Consider the following 18705-nt stretch of genomic DNA (forward strand, 5'->3'; position numbering starts at 1 on the left):
TAAGGAAACACTGAATGACCTGCTGGGTTTTGTCCATAAAACTACTCATCTAAGATTACCACAAAAGATCTCTCAGCAAAATGATGCAACATTTTAGGCACTGTTGCCCCGATCAACTCAGTGAGCTGGGATTTTTTAATTCTAAACATGAACTACTGTTACAGCAACAGACATGGACTACATGTCCCACACAACAACTCAATGTTCACTATGTGAAGCAGCCAAACACAGGCCTGCTCCTCTCACTAACTGAGATAAACTGCTGGCATATTGGTTTTACATCTATACTGTCCAGTCTCTCCTGGTGGACAGAACAACAGTAAGACATTCCACATACATGCAGTCACACATGTGCTTCAAATACAGTCATGAACCAACAATTCAATTCAATTCAATTTTATTTATATAGCGCCAAATCACAACATAAGTCGCCTCAAGGCGCTTCATAGATACAGAGAAAAACCCAACAATCATATGACCCCCTATGAGCAGCACTTTGGCAACAGTGGGAAGGAAAAACTCCCTTTTAACAGGAAGAAACCTCCAGCAGAACCAGGCTCAGGGAGGGGCGGGGCCATCTGCTGTGATTGGTTGGTGTGAGAGAAGGAAGACAGGATAAAGACATGCTGTGGAAGAGAGACAGAGGTTAATAACAGATATGATTCAGTGCAGAGAGGTCTGTTAACACATAGTGAGTGAAGACGAAACACCCAGTGCATCATGGGAATCCCCCGGCAGCCTACGTCTATTGCAGCATAACTAAGGGAGGATTCAGGGTCACCTGCTCCACCCCTAACTATATGCTTTAGCAAAAGGGAAAGTTTGAAGCCTAATCTTGAAAGTAGAGATAGTGTCTGTCTCCTGAATCCAAACTGGAAGCTGGTTCCACAGAAGAGGGGCCTGAAAACTGAAGGCTCTGCCTCCCATTCTACTTTTAAATACTCTAGGAACAACAAGTAGGCCTGCAGAGCGAGAGCGAAGTGCTCTAATAGGGTGATATGGTACTACAAGGTCATTAAGATAAGATGGGGCCTGATCAAGTCATCATCCAATTCCACCTGTGATCTTCTGTCACCATTACTCTCTGAGCTCTGTGTTGGTTCTGTCACCTGACAAATAGGACATACATGACAATAAGAATAAAATGTGTTTCTGTCACTTTGTGCAGATCTTGACTCATCAGTAATGTTTGTAGCGTGAGTGCATTTTTAAAACAATTTGTGCACACTGCACTACAAGGTGGAATATTTGCAAAATCAGGACTACCTCATGACATTTTGTCTCAAAAATTAACCCTATGAATATGTCAGAGCCATTAGGATAAAATTATTGTGTCACCAACATTTTAACGTTAGACATATAATTTTAACAGCCTCTGTAAACTAATATCCTGGCTCGCTCGAGGCTGCTGTTTTCTCTGACAGTTTCAATCAAAATTAGAAATGCTGCTCTGAGACTGAGAGAACTAATAGTGCTGCATGTTTCCAAAACACGTTATTCATGGTTACATACAGTTTCAGACTGATGTGGGCCAAAGCCTAGCACTTGGCTTTAAGTGATTTACAGTAGAGCAGGGCGATATGATCAAAAATATTTATCACGATATACATTTGAAAATTTGCGATAACTGACGATATAATTGTCACAAGAAAAAATACTTTACAACTCCACAACTTTATTAGTGCAAAACCCATCAATGTATTTTCACTTAAACAAGCAGCTGTTACTTGTGCAAACTCCTCGCTGACAGTTTAACCAAAAGGCATTTCCAGTGGAAACTGGCCGACACATCCTCAGCATAACCATGTATAACATCCACAAAACTTAAAAAGAGGTTATACACACACAATACGGTAACATTATGCTGAAGCACAGTACGTATCACTCCACGAGGCTCCGCCTACGACAGCCGTAACGCTCCGACAATCCATCAAGCGGTGCGGCTTCGTAGCTCAGCAAAGTCGTACTGAAACATTTGACAGATTTTCGAGCGCCGTGCACATAAAATCGTTTCGAGGTCAGTAAACACAACCAGAGTTCATACATAAGGCACACGGGATTATAAGGGGCTCTGTCGACTTTCAGAAAAACCAAAGGATTGATTTTAAGTGCGCCGTATTTTCCAAACAACACGGTAATAACGACGGCCCGCTAGCATGCGCTACCAAAAATAGTGCTTTGTTGTGTGTCTGACGGACGAAAGCTAAACCAGTTCCACACCAGTGAAGCTGCAGCATTTTTACAAACCAGTTCTGGTTCATCGTTTCATTCAACGATCGGCTTTTGCTCTTCTCGTTCTCCGTCATACTTTTTCCGCCATGTGCGTATGAAAACAAAGGCACAGCGCATGCGTGTTTTATGGATTGGATTTATATAGCGCTTTTCAAGGCCCTCAAAGCGCTTTACAATGCCACTATTCATTCACTCTCACATTCACACACTGGTGGAGGCAGCTACAGTTGTAGCCACAGCTGCCCTGGGGCAGACTGACAGAAGCGAGGCTGCCATATCGCGCCATCGGCCCCTCTGGCCAAGTAGGGTAAAGCGTCTTGCCCAAGGACACAACGACCAGGACAGAGAGCCCAGGGATCGAACCGGCGACCTTCCGGTTACAGATGCGATTCCCAACCCCCTGAGCCACGGTCGCCATACTTCATTTTCTCATCGTTGCCCAACATCATACCGGTATTACCGTGAACGGTATGATGTGGCCCAGCACTAACTTACAGGTTTCTTTGAAAAATACTTTCTTATATCCAGGTTCTTCCTCTTTGCTGCCATCCTCCTCGCAGCGCAGGTTTGCCGCTGCTAAAACTAAACAGAGCTCCCTGAAAGGCTCAGCCAATCATACTGGCCATATTTGTCACATGAGGTAGGACTCCAGTAGAGAACTAATTTCACTCTTTCTGCACCGCTGGGTGAATGAGACGTTGACAGATCTTTTTTTTCCTTTCTATCGGGTTTGATTTCTCTATTGGTGGGGACAATTCAATAATCTCTAAATCTACGCCTTGTGTGCAAGTTTGAGTTGAGTATGGTGATAGCTTTGGGGAAGAAGCCTTCCCCGAGTCTGTTTGTTCTGGCCTGAATGGATTTGAAGCGCCTGCCAGAGGGCAGTAGGTTGAAAAGATGGTAGGCGGGGTGGGTAGTGTCCTTTGAGATGTTTCTGGCCCTGCTGAGACAACGGGAGTTGTAGACAGCAGACAAAGAGGGCAGGGGGCAGCCGATGATTTTTTGTGCTGTGGACTGAACCAAACCGAAACAAGAAAATGTGCTCTGGAAACTAAAGCGAATTAAAAACTCAAAATGAAATAAAAATAAAAAATCATTTGAGAGTATAAAACTATGATAACTTTGAGAGCAGCTAAGACGAGGGTGGAAAGGCGACTGGTCCAGATGAGATCCACCGTTCTGCCATGAACTCCAGTGAATATGATGTCGGCCCACCGTGTGCAGCTGGACGTCTCCTGGAAGGATTTCCTCAGGTTCAGGAGTGTTTATGGGGAGTGTTGATCATTCTTCCAGAAGCACATGTGTGAGGTCACGCTGGTGTTGGAGGAGAAGGCCTGGCTCACAGTCTCCGCTCTGATTGGTCCCAAAGGTGTTGGATCAGGATGAGGTCAGGACTCTGTGCAGGCCGGTCCTCGTGATCGTGATCGGTCAGTCCGGCGAACATGCCGCAATTGTTCTAGAGTCCAGTAGTGGCGTGGTTTACACCACTGCATTAAACACTTGATGATGTAATGCTTGTATGCAGCTGGTTGCCATGGAAACCCATTCCAAAAAGCTCTCTGCGCACTGTTGTTGAGCTCAGCTGAAGGCCACGTGAGGTTTGGTGTCTGTGGTAACGTACTCCGCAGAGTCGGCGACCTCTGTGCACTCTGCGCCTCGCACCACGGTCGACCACTTCATAGCTGAGCTGCTGGCGTTCCCAGTTGTTTCCACTTTGTTATAATTCCACTAACAGCTGACTGTGGAATGTTAAGTTGTGAAGAAATTCCACAGCTGGACCTGTTGCACAGGAGGCATCCTATGGTAGCGCCACGAGGGAGTTCCCTGAGCTCCTGAGAGCGAGCCCTGCTTCCACACATTATTTCTGCATGCCTAGCTGCTGACTTTAAACACCTGCGGTCATGGAGGTCATGGAGGTGACTGGGACACCTGAATTCAATGATTTGGATGGGCGAGTGAATACTTTTGGCAGTACAGTGTACCTCTGTGGGTATGGAGAAGTCTAGGAGAGAGGATGACGCTGGTGAGCCACACCACCAACATGTGGCTTTATGCTGAGGAAGAGCTGTGACGTTAGACCTGATGGAGAAATGTAGATGAGAAGGAGCTTCTGTGTGTTTGTGGATCAGAGGAAGCAGATGACTGACGGTACTGCACGAGGAACCATGAAGGAGTATGTGGTGCAGCATACGTATGAGGACAGCGCTGAGGTGGCTGAAGGTTTTGGTGGGAGTACATCAGGGATCTGCTCTGAGCCCCTGCTTTTTTGCAGTACTGCTCGACGGGATGGCTGATGAGGCCAGGCAGGCGACTCTGTGATCTGCAGGAGGAAGGAGGGAGGATGATGATTAATCTGATGGCAGGAAGAGAAGAGGAAGAGCTCAGAGAAACTTCGTGGATGCAGTGAAGGAGGACGAGCCGCTGAGGAAAAGAAGCGTCTTGCCGCTTCTACACTACATCTCCCAGAATCCTCTGGGCTGGTGTTGGTGACGTCACATTCCCTCGCCCCGGTCCGCTCTTTCCCTCCTCTGTTTAAGTTTTGGTTCCTTTGCTTCTGTTTGGGTGTTTGTGCCTGTTCGTTTTAAAGGAGCTCGGTGTGTTTGTGGGAGCGGCATGGGTCCCGTGGAGGTGAGGCTTGCTCCGTTTATCTCACCGGAAACAGGAAATAGAGAAACCGGCTGATGTTTGAGAGTAAAGCGAGCTTCGTGCTGAACGATAGAAACAAAGAAGTGAACGAGCTCGGATTAGTTCCAGGTTTTACCGGAAAACAAACTCCGTTAAAAATTCCACTGAATTTAAATTCGAGTCTTTAAAAAGTTTCAGGCTGAGGTGAATGTGATGTGCGATAGATTTACTGACCGGAAGTGATCAGTATTAATAACAACCTTTGTTCCGAGTCATCTGTTTATAGAGACATGCACGTTCATTCACAAACTGTTTATTTAAAGCTGATTTACACTCAGGTGAATAAAGGTGACGTCACATGACTGAATGTCCTACAGCACGTGGTAACTAAGTGTCCAGATGTCCCTGCACAGGTGTGGCTGCTCACCTGTGTTGTGGCGCTTGGACTAACGCACCTGTCTGTGTCTGCAGCTGCTGCACATGTCCGTGTTCTCTCAGAGTTTCTCTCCCTGCGGCCGCTTCCTGGCAGCTGGAAACAACTACGGCGAGATCGCAGTGTTCAGGTGAGTCAAACGCACCTGGTTCGACTCGGCTGCGAGGGCCACACCTCTTATTTGTCACTGTTGTTTTTTTCAGTTTGTCTGCAGCTCTGAGTCCAGACGCCACCGCGCTCAACCAGAAACCTGTTCTGACCTTCACGGGTGAGTGTTCGGGCCAAAGGTCGCCCTAAACCATCCGAGCCTCTGCAGTATGGCGAGGGCGTCACAGGTGTACCTGCTGGTGTTTTACACCTGCAGACTCGAACAGTGGCATAAAAAAATAACAACGTGATGAGAACCCAGGAAGTCTGAGCTCACTCACATGAAAACACACTCACCTTTCCAGCCTTTTGTTTGATAGATCCAGACATTTGTCTGTTTCCCGTCACACTGGACGCTCTTGTGAGGCGCTAAAGCGTCAGTGTGTTTGGTGACAAACATCTGCGTCATGCTGAAAACACACTGGAAATAAAGAATCAGTGAAAACGTGAAGGTTCCAGCTGATTTTAAACCAAAACTCTGGATTTAGCCTGCAGGTGGAGTTCCAGGTGTGTTTGTGAGTCAATATTTTTGAGGCTCATTTTATTGTGATTTTTTATTTGCTGCCCTGTGACGAGTTCTGGTTTCATTGGGACTTTAGTGGCCGTTTATTGTGTCCGTGTTGATGTTGGACACACTGTCCTCACAGATTCCTTTTTGGTCTTTTTGTCCTGCAGCTCATGAGGGACCGGTCTTTTCCCTTCTGTCCACTGACTGCCACCTGCTGAGCGCGGGAAATGGCGAGATCAGCGCCTGGAGCTGGAGCGAGCTCACCAAGAAGGTAACCTGGAACGTCTTCAGGGACACATAGATGGAGAGGGAAAACGAGTTTGCCTGATTTTTGTGTCTCTGCTTCCTCAGAACGTCAAACCTCTGTGGACCCGAAGACCGAACTACAAGTGAGAACCAGTCTTCCACCCCTGCTTCCTGTCTGCCTCCTGTCTGCTTCCTGTCTGCCCCCTGTCTGCTTCCTGTCTGCCTCCTGTCTGCTTCCTGTCTGCTTCCTGTCTGCCTCCTGTCTGCTTCCTGTCTGCTTCCTCACTCACGCATCTGCTGTCTCCTTACAGATCCAGCCTGGAGATCCCAGAGATCAACTCCATGACCATCAACCCCAGAGTGAGTACAGCTCCACCTGTCTGCTCTGCTTCTCTTCATCGCGTTAAAGCTGGCCCGCCTCTACGAGCAGAAAACACTCGAACCTGAAATAAAACACAAACCTGTGACAGTATGAAGAATATTCTCCTCCTCATCATCCTCGTCGTCAGAGCCACCCTTTTACTAAACCTTTATTTGTTTTTGGATGTTTTATTGAGGTCCTTTTATTATTCTGACTTCTTTTCATTCTTTTTGAATGTTATTTAATTTTTTGCTTGTAGAAGGGATGCAGTCGGGGCCTTTTCTCCGATGATAATGAGGATAGTTGTCTTTCTGTCGGACGTGTCGCTCCGACGTGTAATGAGGAGTTGTGTTTGTGTGTCAGGATAACAGCCTGGTGGTTGGAGGAGGCGATAACAACATCCATGTCATGGACCTGGAAAACGGTGTGTTCAAGGTGAGTGGGGAACGTTGACTCCATGTTTTCTCCTTACAGCACGTCGCTGTCGTGTGTGTGTGTGTAAATGCTGACTTCTGCTGTTAACGTGTGAGTCTGTGGGGAACGACTCACTGCTGGAGCCTCTGCTGGATGTCAGAGGAACTGCAGGTTTTATGCCTGGACGTCCGTGTGTGCACTGAACTGTTTCAATCTGATTTTCATGGCAGCGTCTGTTGGGGGAGTTCTGTGTTTCCATGGTGACAGGTTTGTGTTTTGTCTTCAGACGGTGCTTCAGGGTCACTCGGACTACGTCCATTGCGTGACTGTAAGAGAGAGGGAGGCGGAGATCCTGTCGGGGGGAGAGGACGGAGCAGTGAGGCTGTGGGGTGAGTTCACAGGAAACATGGGGCTGTCGGGAGGATGATGATGGTGAAGATGGTGGCGAGGAGTAGGGGTGGGCGGTATAAACAATATACAGTAGAAACGATATGAATTTGGCCAACGTGGGGTTTTGACTATACCGCTCTACCGTGATGGCGCATGTTGATGATCTCATCAAGCTGCGCCTATATATCGTTACCGCACATGCTTCAAATTATACCGCAATATGGATTTTAGGCCTTATCGCTCAGCCCTAGTGAGGATGATGGTGATATTAGTGACGATGAGGATTTTGGTGATGGAGGTGATGATGAAGGTGATGTGTTGCTGTTGCAGACAGCAGGACGGGTCAGTGTGTTCACTGCATCGAGGTCTACAAGTACGAGGTGAGTGCCGGAAAGCGTCGCAGACTTCCTGTGATGATGTCACTTCCTCTTTATCTGAGGATAAACACAGGTGTGTGTGTGTTTCAGGTGTGTGCGCGTCCTCAGTACGGTAAATGGATCAGCTGCGTGACCACCGACTCCGACTGGATGGTGAGAAAACGTTTCCTCGCATCGCTGTGACTCCTCCCCCTCCTTTCATCAAAGTTCACTTTGATGAAAATGATGTCATCTTTGATCTTTGATCACAGCTTTAACCGTGAAAACCTCTAAAGATGAAAGTCTTATTTCTGAGTCAGACTGACTCTGTGAGGACTCGTGTTGTGTTAGAAACAGGTGATGGACTCCAGGTGAGTTCAGGTGACGTTAAACTGCGAGATGAAACGTTCTCCTTCGTTCTTGTTCTGAGGTTTGTTGTTTTTACAGATGTTTCCTTAGATTCCAGATGTGTAAGATTCTGAACATGTCTGACTTCCTGTTCTCACAGCTGTGCGGCGGCGGACCGTCTCTGTCTCTGTGGCACCTCCGCTCGCTGTCACCGACCTCCATCTTTAACCTGAGCGGGTGCCAACGACAGTCCACCTTCCATCAGGACTTGGTGAGGAAGACGCTTCAGTCAGTGTTTGTCCATCTGTGCCGGTGCTCGCTCTGGTTCACTTCCTGTGATGCATTTCCTGTAGATCCTAACGGTGGGTGAAGGTGCGTTCGTGTCGCACTGCCTGCTGGGCGGCGAGGTCAAAGCTCAGATTCCCTGCACGCCACAGAGCCTGAACACGCTGCAGCTCAACAACAACAGCACCGAGCACCGGGTGAGACCCTGAATGCAGCACGCACATCCTCACGCAAACACGGAGGTCACATGACACGACAGGTTCACGAGTGAAGTTTAACGTGTTTCACACTTCGCTATTTCAAAAGTCCACATATCACACCTGAGCCGTGACAAACTGAGCGTGTGCAAACACGGCGGGACAGTACAATGTGGCTCAGTGCTGATTGGTTGAAGCTGGAGAAGACAACCGGAACATCCTACACATTAAAAGTCAGCAAGGGGTGTGGCCAGAAGAGAGAGGATGTGAATGAAGACACAGCGACGTCAGGTTTTTCCCCCCAGTGTTAGTGAACGTGTCGTGTGTTTCAGGTGCTGACGGTCGGCGGCAGCAGCGACCGTATCGACGTGTTCACCAACCTGTCCTACAGAGCGTTCTCCCTCAGATTCTGAACTCCGAACTTCATGAGACCCCACGCACGATAAACTGTCTGTTCATTTTCCATGTTTTTATTTGTTTTTGGGCGTTTTGTATCAGCTGTCTGTGAGCTTCTTTAAAGAATAAACATATGAAAATAAAAGCACACCACGCTTCACTCGTCTTCACCAGCTGAGCTCTGATTGGTTAAACCAACCACCAAAGAGCCCACCCTGTGATGAACAATTGAACTTTGATGTTCTGATCACAGGTGTGCGCTCATGAAAGTGTTCCCAACTGAAATCAGCGCTGTGACGCTCCTACGAAAGCTTTTAGATAAACTTTATTAACACAGCACACACGCACACTCTGCTGTCAGTTCACCGGTTTGTTTCTGATTAGTCACATGCTGGAAACTCCACCTCTTTCACTGACACAGATGAACCTGTGAGTGAACAGGAAGTAAACGGCTGATTGACAGGTGTGTGTTCACACCTGCAGCAGGTAAACAGAAAACAGCTGATTGGACTGAAGTGAACACATTTTATTTAATACAAAAAGACGTCATACAAAACAGGGACTAAAACTTTATTTAAACTAACAGAAACAGACTCATGACGCATTCAAGGAGCAGCAGAGAAATCGGTAATGGGTTTCGGCTCTGATGACGCCCATCTGCAGGTCTTACCCAGCATGCACGGGGAGCAGTGGGCGGGGTCTCAGGCTGCAGACAGGCAGGCCTGCTGGACGCTGCGAGCCCAGGTGTTGAGCAGCTCGGTCACCGAGTGTTTGTCGGGCAGCTGCAGCAGTTTGGACGTCATGTTCCTGTGAACTGTCTGCAGGAAGCTGTTCGCACCTGAAACGCACGCAGTCGATGATGTCATCACCACACGTTCCCAGATTTAAGTTTGAAGACAAAAACACTTTAAATGTCCGACGGCCATCTGATAGAAACGTTTCTACTCTGACTCTATCCTCCCTCTTCAAGGCCACGCCTCTGTGTGGCATCCTGATTGGCTGCCCCTCACAAACGCTCTTATTTCCTGCTCTAATTTAGACTTTTGTGAATTTATGCTTTTAAGAGTGTTTTCACCTATTTATCTGCATTTTGTTTATTAATACTTTTATTGAGCCTGTGGACGTCTCTGTGGATGTGCGGCTCTATTGGGTGATGAAAGATGGCGGTGGTGGGCGTGTCTTACCGTATTGCTCTCCGTCATCGGCCCAGTGCGGACTCTGGTCGGGATAATCGGCGGGAACACTGAGCTGCAGCGGAGGAACGCTGGGAAGGTTTTTATCGTCTGAAAGAAAAATCAAACACCAATAAGGTTTCACTGTGTGATCTGAAGTGGGCGGAGCAGTGGGCGGAGCAGTGGGGGGCGGCGTTCTCACCCAGCTTGCAGATGAGGTGCACGGTGCCGTTGTTGCTGCAGTACGCGGGGTCGAGGTTGACGAGGAACTTGACGTCGAGGCGCGCCACCTCGCCCTGCAGGATGTTGGGGATCGTCTGCCGCTCGTCGTCCTCGTGCTTCCTCTTGCGCCCGGAGATGTTCGGCCCCCTGAGGAGGACGCGACGCTGTGAATATGACCTCTGACCTGTAAAGTGTAGCGCGACGTGTGTGTGGTACCTACATGATGGGTGGTCCGTGGATGGCACTCATGGCGGGGGCGAAGGATCGGTAGAGGGAGTGGTTGAAGACGGGCGAGCGGATGTTGGCCATGACGGCGTCCAGCAGCGGCTGACACAGGTACTGTTTGTTGGTGGCCACGGGCGGGGGAGGGGGCGTCGGCTGAAAGGACAGGAAACACAAACAGAGGCTCAGACTGGCGTCGACCCTCTGAAGATTAGAAATGAGAGGAGGCGCTCGCCTTACCACCGCCATGTCGTTCTTCAGCTTCTCCAAAGCGATCTCACATTTCTGCAGCGTCTTCAGGGGACACCTATAGGTCAAAGGTCAGGAAAAGGAGGTCAGGAAGTGTAGCGAGGAGCAGCAGCTTCAGCTGTGAGCTTGGAGGCGTGGCTGACATCACTTCCCATATCTACAGTGTTTGTGTTTTCCAGCTGTGATCACGCGACCACAGCTGGAAAACGCCGGACTCCTAGTGTCTGATGCGAAGACGTGGAGCAGGCTCTGGGTGGAGGCGGCTAACCACGTCAGCCGAGTTTGGATTGTTTCACGCACAAATCGAACCTGAAAGGAATGAATCCCACCTGGTGCTGGGGTCGGTCAGGATGTTCAGCAAGCTCTTCATCTTACTCAGGTCCTTCTTCCTGTCTGAAAACACAGAAGAAAGCAGCTGAACTTTAACCACGCGTGGATGCGTTCAGGACGGGCACCGGATCAAACCTAAACGATACGCATCCCTGTTCAGGAGCAGAAGTTTCCCTTCTTTCGAGCGATCTGCTGATTCTGTGACTTTGCAGTGGACTCGTGTTTGAACATCATCAACATGAACGACTCGATCATGTGTTTCTTCTTCTCCTCACTTCGTGTCACATGACTGCCCTTCTAATCATGAGCTCCTCGCTTCCCCTCCACTTCCTACCTCGACATCGTCTTCCTGTTCATGTTTCCTATCAGAACATTTTTCCTTTCCGACTCTTCCAGTCATGATCATCGTGCTTTCGTTTCTTTAGTAAGAAGAGGATTTATCCTTTAAATCTCCAAGTGTACCATTACCAAAGATGAACTCCACGAACCTCAGTTTGGGAACCCGTGCATGTGTGTGCTGTGGCGCCTCGGAAGGAGGTTGTGATGTCAGCGAGGCGAGCGGCTCACCTTCGTTTTTGTCGATCTTGTTGATCATGCGGCGCAGCGGCTCGATGTACTTGGAGAGCTGTTTGAGCTTCTCCATGTACTGCTGGTCCTCCAGAGACGTGGGCCCCGCCGGACTCATCACCGAGCTCGGGTTCACTGAAAGTTTCACAATAAAAGCCGGTGAAACTCTGAGGAGGGAAAACAGACGTGTGTTTCACCTTCTCTGACCTCAGTGTGTGTGTAGCTGTGATCGAGGTGCACACGACTGCGCCGCTCAGCGGCGTGGTCAGCGAGCGTGACGGAGCTGCTGCGTTCACGTTATTCTGAGCTCTGTGAAAAGTTCCTTCCAGATGTTTGTGGGGTTACCTGGAGTACTGAGTGGCCCGGGGGAGGGCACGCCGTAGTTCTGGGGGGTTCTGGAGTTGGCGGGGCTCGGCGACGGCTGAGGAGACGGGCTGGGCTGGAAACCCCCCGGAGACGGAGTGGGACCGGAGCTGTGGGAGGAGCCAGAAGGAGTTAGACTCGCTGACAGACATGTAACCTGCGCCGATTCTGTCCTGTGACACCGAGCGGGTCAGAGACCAGACGCAGACGTGAATCTGAACTCGCCTCAGCCAGAGGCTGACGACTGGCTGACCCACTGCTGTCCTGAAAGGTCAGCGGTGTGGTCTATTTACTGGACGTACCTGGCCGAGTTGGGCTGTGAGGTCGGGGGTTGGGGTGACGGCTGCGGAGGAGGCGGCATCGACTGAGGAGTCGGGACCTGCACCGGTGAGGGCGATGACATCTGCTCGAGGTGATTGGACAGACAAGGAAAGACAAACTAGCCAATCAGAGCACAGAGGGGAAGGCACGATGTTTGTGTGCGTGAAGCAGCTCCATGAGGTCGTTAGAAACTGTCTCCACCTCATGAAGCTGCTTCAGACTGAAGAAACATGAGGACGAGCAGGTGAAGGTCAGAGGTCACACTGGGGATAAATACCTGCGGTGTCATGGCCTGCACTCCCACCACGCCAGCTGCAGCGGTGGTGGCGTTTTGAGGAGGGATGGGGTTCAGAGGTGCTCGAGGTAGCCGGGCTGGAATCTGCATCCCAGGACGAACCAGCTTCAGAAGAAACAAAGCACAGGTGAGCAGAGAGGACAGGTGAGACCTCTGTCTTTCTACACCTGTGAGGACCAGCTCAGATGTTCCTGCAGGTTCAGCTTTGTGACTTGAGCAGTGAGAATATCAGGTGTGGACAGTTTAACCTACAGTTAACAGGAAGCGGTCGCCCCGGAGCAGGCGAACCTGTCATTTTGAGTTTCCTGTTTCTGCTGCCGTGAAGCGTACTCCCGACACCTGCTCTACAATCTCCTGCCGTTTGTCTGATCGTCTAAATAACTCAGAGCTGATGAACCTGAGTTTGTGGCGGCGTCCTCACCTGTCCCGGCATGGCGGCTGCAGCGGCGGCTGCGTTGAGCTGTGCTTGCGCTGCGGCCTGCTGAGCTTGCTGCGCTGCCTGCTGCTGCTGCTGCTGCTGCAAGGCTGCACGGGCCTGTTCTCACACACACACACACACATAGCAAAGCATGCAAGCAGAGGAAGGGAGCACTGAGAAAATTCAGACCACTGGAGCAGGAACTGCAGACTGATCACAGCCTCTGGTCGGATTTTCATTGCAGACTTCCTGTTTTACTTTGAAAATCTGATTCGCTGCTTTTTCAGGCGTCCAGTTTTTTAAATGACAGCACTGAGTGAAACTGTGCTAACTTATGTTATGAATTACAATCTTAAAAACAATTTCTCTGACTCGATTTGGACTTTGAACGCTGAGACACCGACTGTCTGGCTGTGATTCAGTCGGAGTTACAGAACCAAACCTGCAGTTCTGTCTCACCTGGAAGGCCTGCAGCCTCTGCTGCTGCTGGTTCAGAGAGACGTGCTGGGATGGCATCTGTCCGGCCAGAGACTGAGACACCATGCCCGACTGCTGCTGCTGCTGCTGGGAGTGAGGAGGCATCTGAACCGGCTGAGTCTGAGCCTGGACCTGCTGCTGCTGCACCATCTGCTGGATGGACTGGGCCTGGGCCTGAGCCTGGGCCTGAGCCTGGGCTTGGGCTTGAGCTTGGGCTTGAGCCTGGGCCTGAGCGTGCTGCTGGAGCTGCATAAGCTGCAGCCTGGACTGGTGCATCTGTAATCAGACAAACACAGCTGATGAGTAATGAGAGGAAAGCCACTCGTCTCCCCTCACAGCCACTAGCGATCAGAGCGGTGGTTTCAGGGTGGCCAGATCGCAGCTGTGAGCTCGGGGCACTAAACTTATCCTCTGTAAGGCAACTTAAGGCACCGCTGGAAGGTTAGCTTTAAGTTGATTTTGCAGAAACTGTTGATCACTGAAAGTCAGATTATTTCTTTATGTCTTTAAGACATTCCTGCAGTTTAACTCATTGGTGTGTGTTATCTGGCTTCATGGACAGATAGAGCTGGGTGTCATCAGCATAGCAGTGTAAATGTATGCTATGTCTTCTAATGATGCTGCCTAAGGGAAGCATGTATAATGTAAACAGAATTGGTCCTAGCACTGAACCCTGTGGAACTCCATAATTAACCTCAGTGTGTGAAGAGGACTCTCCATTTACATGCACAAACTGGAGTCTATTAGATAGATATGATACAAACCACTGCAGTGCAGTACCTGTAATACCTACAGCATGTTCTAATCGCTCTAATAGGATATTATGGTCGACAGTATCGAACGCTGCACTGAGGTCTAGCAGGACAAGCACAGAGATGAGTCCACTGTCAGAGGCCATAAGAAGATCATTTGTAACCTTCACTAAAGCTGTTTCTGTGCTGTGATGAGCTCTGAAACCTGACTGAAACTCTTCAAATAAACCTCTGCAGATGATCTGTTAGCTGTTTATTTGCTCTCACAGTTTACAACTCATCCCGTCTCTGGATAGAGCTGATTTATGCAGAGAGGATCGGACTTTAATCCCGGCACCTACGCAGCATTTACTCCGCCTGCAGGGAGTATGACCTGGTCTCACCTGGTTCTGCTGCTGCTGGTTCTGGGCCTGCTGTTGCTGCTGCTGCTGCTGCTGTTGGAGCTGCTGCTGCATCTGCTGCTGCTGTGCCCTCAGCTGTTGCTGCACCTGGAACTGCTGCTGCTGCTGCTGGATGGCGTTCTGCTGCTGCTGCTGCTGTTGGATGGCGTTCTGCTGCTGCTGCATGGCGTTCTGCTGCTGTTGTTGGAACTGCTGGAACTGCATGGCGTTCTGCTGCTGCTGCTGCTGCTGCACCAACTGCTGCATAGATCCCGGTCCGCCGACTGCAGGGGGAGAGAGAGGGGGAGATGAAGCAGCGGGCCAGCGTGCGAGGCCAGCTCTGGACTCTCAGACACACACCGTGCTAAAGCAGAGACTGAAAATCAGGCCGGCTCTGACGCCGAAACGTGGCATGTAGACGCAGCCAGCCTCCACCGAACACTCGGAAGATGTGCATTTACAGCAAACACCACATGGAGGAAACACTCACTGGCTTGTGGGTTTCCAGCCACCCCTGCCATGGCATGCTGGCCTATCTGCATCGGCCCCATGGCCCCCATGCCACCCACTGGAGCACCGGCAGGGCGAGGCCCCATGCCAATGGCGCCAGGACCCCCTCCAACCCCTGTCAGGGTATTCAGGGCATTCATGGGATCTAGCAGAAGGGTAGACAACAGACCATATTAAGCAGCTCCAACATGCACAGCAGAAATCATGAACGCCATGAGTCCGGTACAGACCGGTCCAGCAGAGGACAGAACACAGCAAAGAAAACAAATGGGGCGGGGGAGGGGAGACCAGAGAGACACGAAGCCCACCTACCTGAACCTCCATGAGCCTTCTTATCTGCAGAGAGGACACAGCCGTCAATAACTCTGATCAAGGATTCAGGGCTGAGCAGCAGATCCACTCAGCTAAATACACAAACAACTCCTCTATATGAATGTGGAGACAAGCTCCGCCCCTCTCTGAACAGCACAGGTGTGAATAAACAGCAGACATTTACAGGTTGCTGTATGAGCGATATGAGTCAAAGTCACGTTTGCTGATTTGAAAAAGCGTTTGTACCCACAGGAACGAGACTTCCTGCTCACTCTGCTTTTGTGGATGGAGTCTGTAAAGACTCACTTCCTGCCCGCCGGCAGGTAAATCAGTGAGGGTGCGTTCTGCTCTCAGACCGACTGCTGAGCACATTGTCTTTCTAACATGAAATATAAAATTGTGTTTCTTGTTTTTCCTGAATTTGATGCTCAAATGAATCAAAAGCAACAAATGACCAGATTAGTGCGTGACTGTGACCTGCAGTCCAACGCCAGCTTCACCCATAAGATCGGCGACAGGTCATTGATCTGCGATCACTAAGGCACGATGCGCTCCTCGGATACTCACGGATGTCTCTGAAGTGAATGATCAGCCGGGCCACCAGAGATAAATACTCCTCCTGAGGAAAAACCAGACACATGGTGCAGAATTTACATTCACTGAACGACGTTCGAGGACATTTCAGGAGAACGGCGACATTCACGGCTTCATTTAAATACTTCAGTGTGCATTAAACCTGCTTCTGTTATTCTGCATTTTATCGTGATATAAAAAATGCAGCTCTCTAGCTTCAAACAACCTCTAAAACCAGTGATCTGCTTCCACAAATAAGGCTGATCAAATAACTCATAAACGGTCCCAGTTTGTAGTTTAATAACCAGTCTGCTGGTGCGATCTGGCTCTCCTGTGTTTGTTTTGTCCCCTCAAACCTGCCCAGCAGGTGGCGTTAACACTGATCAGTAACAACTTTCACTTCTTTTGTAAGCCAATCATTTTCAGAAAGCAGCGTCAGCAGTAACTAATCCAGACGCGGCGGCGGTGGGCGGGACTCACCCTGGATTTGGCTTTGACGTAGACGTGGTTCTCCATGTCCGTGCCCGACTTGTGCGTGGTGTTCGAGGTTCCTGCCTTCCTTATGGCCTCTTCGCTGCAGGAATCACACTCATCGTCACAAACACACCTTGATATCTTCATTGGTCTCTGCATTCACCCCCACCTCCCCAGTTACACTCATTCATTCACCGTGAGCATCACATGCATAATTTAAAACCACAACGCTGCACATGAACCGGACCTGTGAGAAGACACCACAGAAACGACTCTAAGCAGCGAACACGTTAAGTTAACACGGCTCAAATCGCAACGCTGAACCAATCCTGGAACACCACAGTCTGCATGTGGATAAGGATCCTGACGGATAAAGACTGTACGGGGACGTCAGGATCGCTGAGCCGGGGAAACGTGTTTTACAGGAAGTTATTAATGTATTAAAATGTGTTTATTTTGTTACAACTGCGAGGGCAGGTTTTATATCTTCTTTATTGAAATAAAAGCACTTGTTATCCAAATCTTCTTCTACAACAGTTAAACTAGTCACACGTGCCAGCTGTTTGCTGTAATCTTTGTATATTACAGGTTCTGATACCTAATAATGAAAAAAAGTCTAAATCATGATGAAAAATAACGACGTAGCTTCTATAAATGACCTGTTTGCTGCTGCTGCTGTGGGACAGAGTGGAGGTTCCTATGCTCGTATATTTTGGTCCGACGTTACATGTTCGGATGCTTTCAGACCTCGCTAACTTTTTGATTATTGGCAGAAAGGACATGTCACGTCTTTCCTAAATGCAACAAAAGCTTTTGGATCTTTCCCACCGTCAACAATAATGTTCCCTGTTCTGCATAAAGGAAAAACGGCACAGGTGGAAAACAGCAGTGGACCTAAAGCAGAGCCTTGTGGTACACCGCGAGGAGCTGTTGTTTACATCGACATACAGATTTCTTTCCACTAGAAATGACACGAACGACCTCACAGACTCCACAGCACTGAGTTTGGATGAAGACTATGATCTGCTGCTCTGCTGAGCTCTATTGCTTCTGTTTTTACTCGGACAGTACATCAATGCACTGTATCAGAAGCCTTTGGAGGACAGTTCAAACAGTGTGCCCACTTTAAACCTAATCTGAACCCAGGATCAACAGAGTATCCTGACTCAAACTTTCATAACACCTCTTTCAGATTATTTAGATTCAGGTCTGCCTTTTTTCAGCGTCCCTTATAGGAGTGAATGGAACATTGTGACAGTGGATTTGAACCCATTCAGCCTGATGAGCAGCATTTCTCTCTATAAAGATGGGGACACTCTAATCTTTATTAAAAGGACCTCACTGCTGTAATCCGCTGCTTTCAGGAATTAATCCACACATGTTCACGACCCACCTGAAGAAATCCTCCGGTTTCGAACCGGCGACCTTTCCCGTGTTAAACCAAAGCAGCCCTGAGCTGCTTGTTTTTTACTTTCCTGACTGTGTACGAGCAGAAGAGCGGGAGCGTCACGTGATCTCACGCTGACTGTAGCCGCTTATTCACACTACACAGCCTGACTTTCAGTCACGCAGGTGAACGTTCTCACAGCGCAGATAACTGTAACTCATTAGCTTCAGCAGCTAATGGTGCTAACAATGAAAGTTGACAGAAATGATCTGTTAGCGTCATTTTGTCCATTTTCTCTTCGCCGAATAGAAGCCACCATCCGGACCTTTCGTCCTCTGTGTCCCGTCGTGTCATCAGATCCGAGCTCGCTTTGCTTTTTTACCGGTTTTTCTTAATTTAACGTTTTCTAAACGCCTGCTCAGACATGACGCATTTTCTAACAGCGCCGCCTTTAGCTTAGCCTGAGCGGCTAACACAAACCAAAACAGTGACATTAAACAGAACAACAGAGACTTTCTCACATCTGAGCCACGACTTTCTGTCGGAACTGTGGGCTCCTCCAGTCGCTGTCCGCTCCCGACATTTCCATGGCGCCGAGGAGGTTTTTCAGGAGAACTGTGGCAGAATTCCTGGATGCTTCCCCTCTGTTCTTCCTCCTTCTACTACGGGATAATGGCGGCTTGAGTCAATACGCGCTGCCGCCGCCTGCTGGACGGAATAGTTACTGCACTGAGGAAAACTGG

The 18705-nt window shown here is 49.3% G+C and overlaps 2 protein-coding genes across 3 annotated transcripts; one reads left to right on the plus strand and one right to left on the minus strand.

Annotated features, from left to right (window-relative positions):
• Positions 1-4702: 4702 nt before the first annotated feature.
• thoc6 (THO complex 6) lies at positions 4703-9086 on the plus strand. Its single transcript, XM_080906106.1, has 13 exons — positions 4703-4860; positions 5329-5420; positions 5494-5558; positions 6113-6216; positions 6297-6334; positions 6503-6551; positions 6916-6987; positions 7253-7355; positions 7687-7736; positions 7824-7886; positions 8221-8331; positions 8414-8542; positions 8875-9086. Exons 1-13 carry the CDS (start codon positions 4846-4848, stop codon positions 8953-8955), a joined length of 972 nt encoding a protein of 323 aa, XP_080762232.1. The 5' UTR covers positions 4703-4845; the 3' UTR covers positions 8956-9086.
• Positions 9087-9443: 357 nt separating this feature from the next.
• Positions 9444-18659, minus strand: med15 (mediator complex subunit 15). 2 transcript variants are annotated; one of them, XM_080906100.1, is made up of 18 exons: positions 18484-18659; positions 16582-16675; positions 16096-16147; positions 15529-15552; positions 15197-15361; positions 14710-14990; positions 13557-13850; positions 13101-13214; positions 12662-12784; positions 12366-12466; positions 12046-12173; positions 11701-11835; positions 11133-11196; positions 10795-10861; positions 10553-10710; positions 10313-10479; positions 10123-10221; positions 9444-9776 (listed from the first exon to the last, which is right to left on the minus strand). In XM_080906100.1, the coding sequence occupies exons 1-18, from the start codon at positions 18549-18551 to the stop codon at positions 9640-9642; spliced, it is 2271 nt and encodes a 756-aa protein (XP_080762226.1). In that variant the 5' UTR covers positions 18552-18659; the 3' UTR covers positions 9444-9639. The 2 variants fall into 2 exon arrangements, with proteins under 2 accessions (XP_080762226.1, XP_080762227.1); XM_080906101.1 differs by lacking the exons at positions 15197-15361; positions 15529-15552; positions 16096-16147; positions 16582-16675; positions 18484-18659 and adding an exon at positions 15067-15180.
• Between the last annotated feature and the right edge of the window lie 46 nt (positions 18660-18705).

This window comes from Rhamphochromis sp. 'chilingali' (genome assembly GCF_963969265.1).
Source record: "Rhamphochromis sp. 'chilingali' genome assembly, chromosome: 15".
Lineage (NCBI taxonomy): Eukaryota > Metazoa > Chordata > Actinopteri > Cichliformes > Cichlidae > Rhamphochromis > Rhamphochromis sp. 'chilingali'.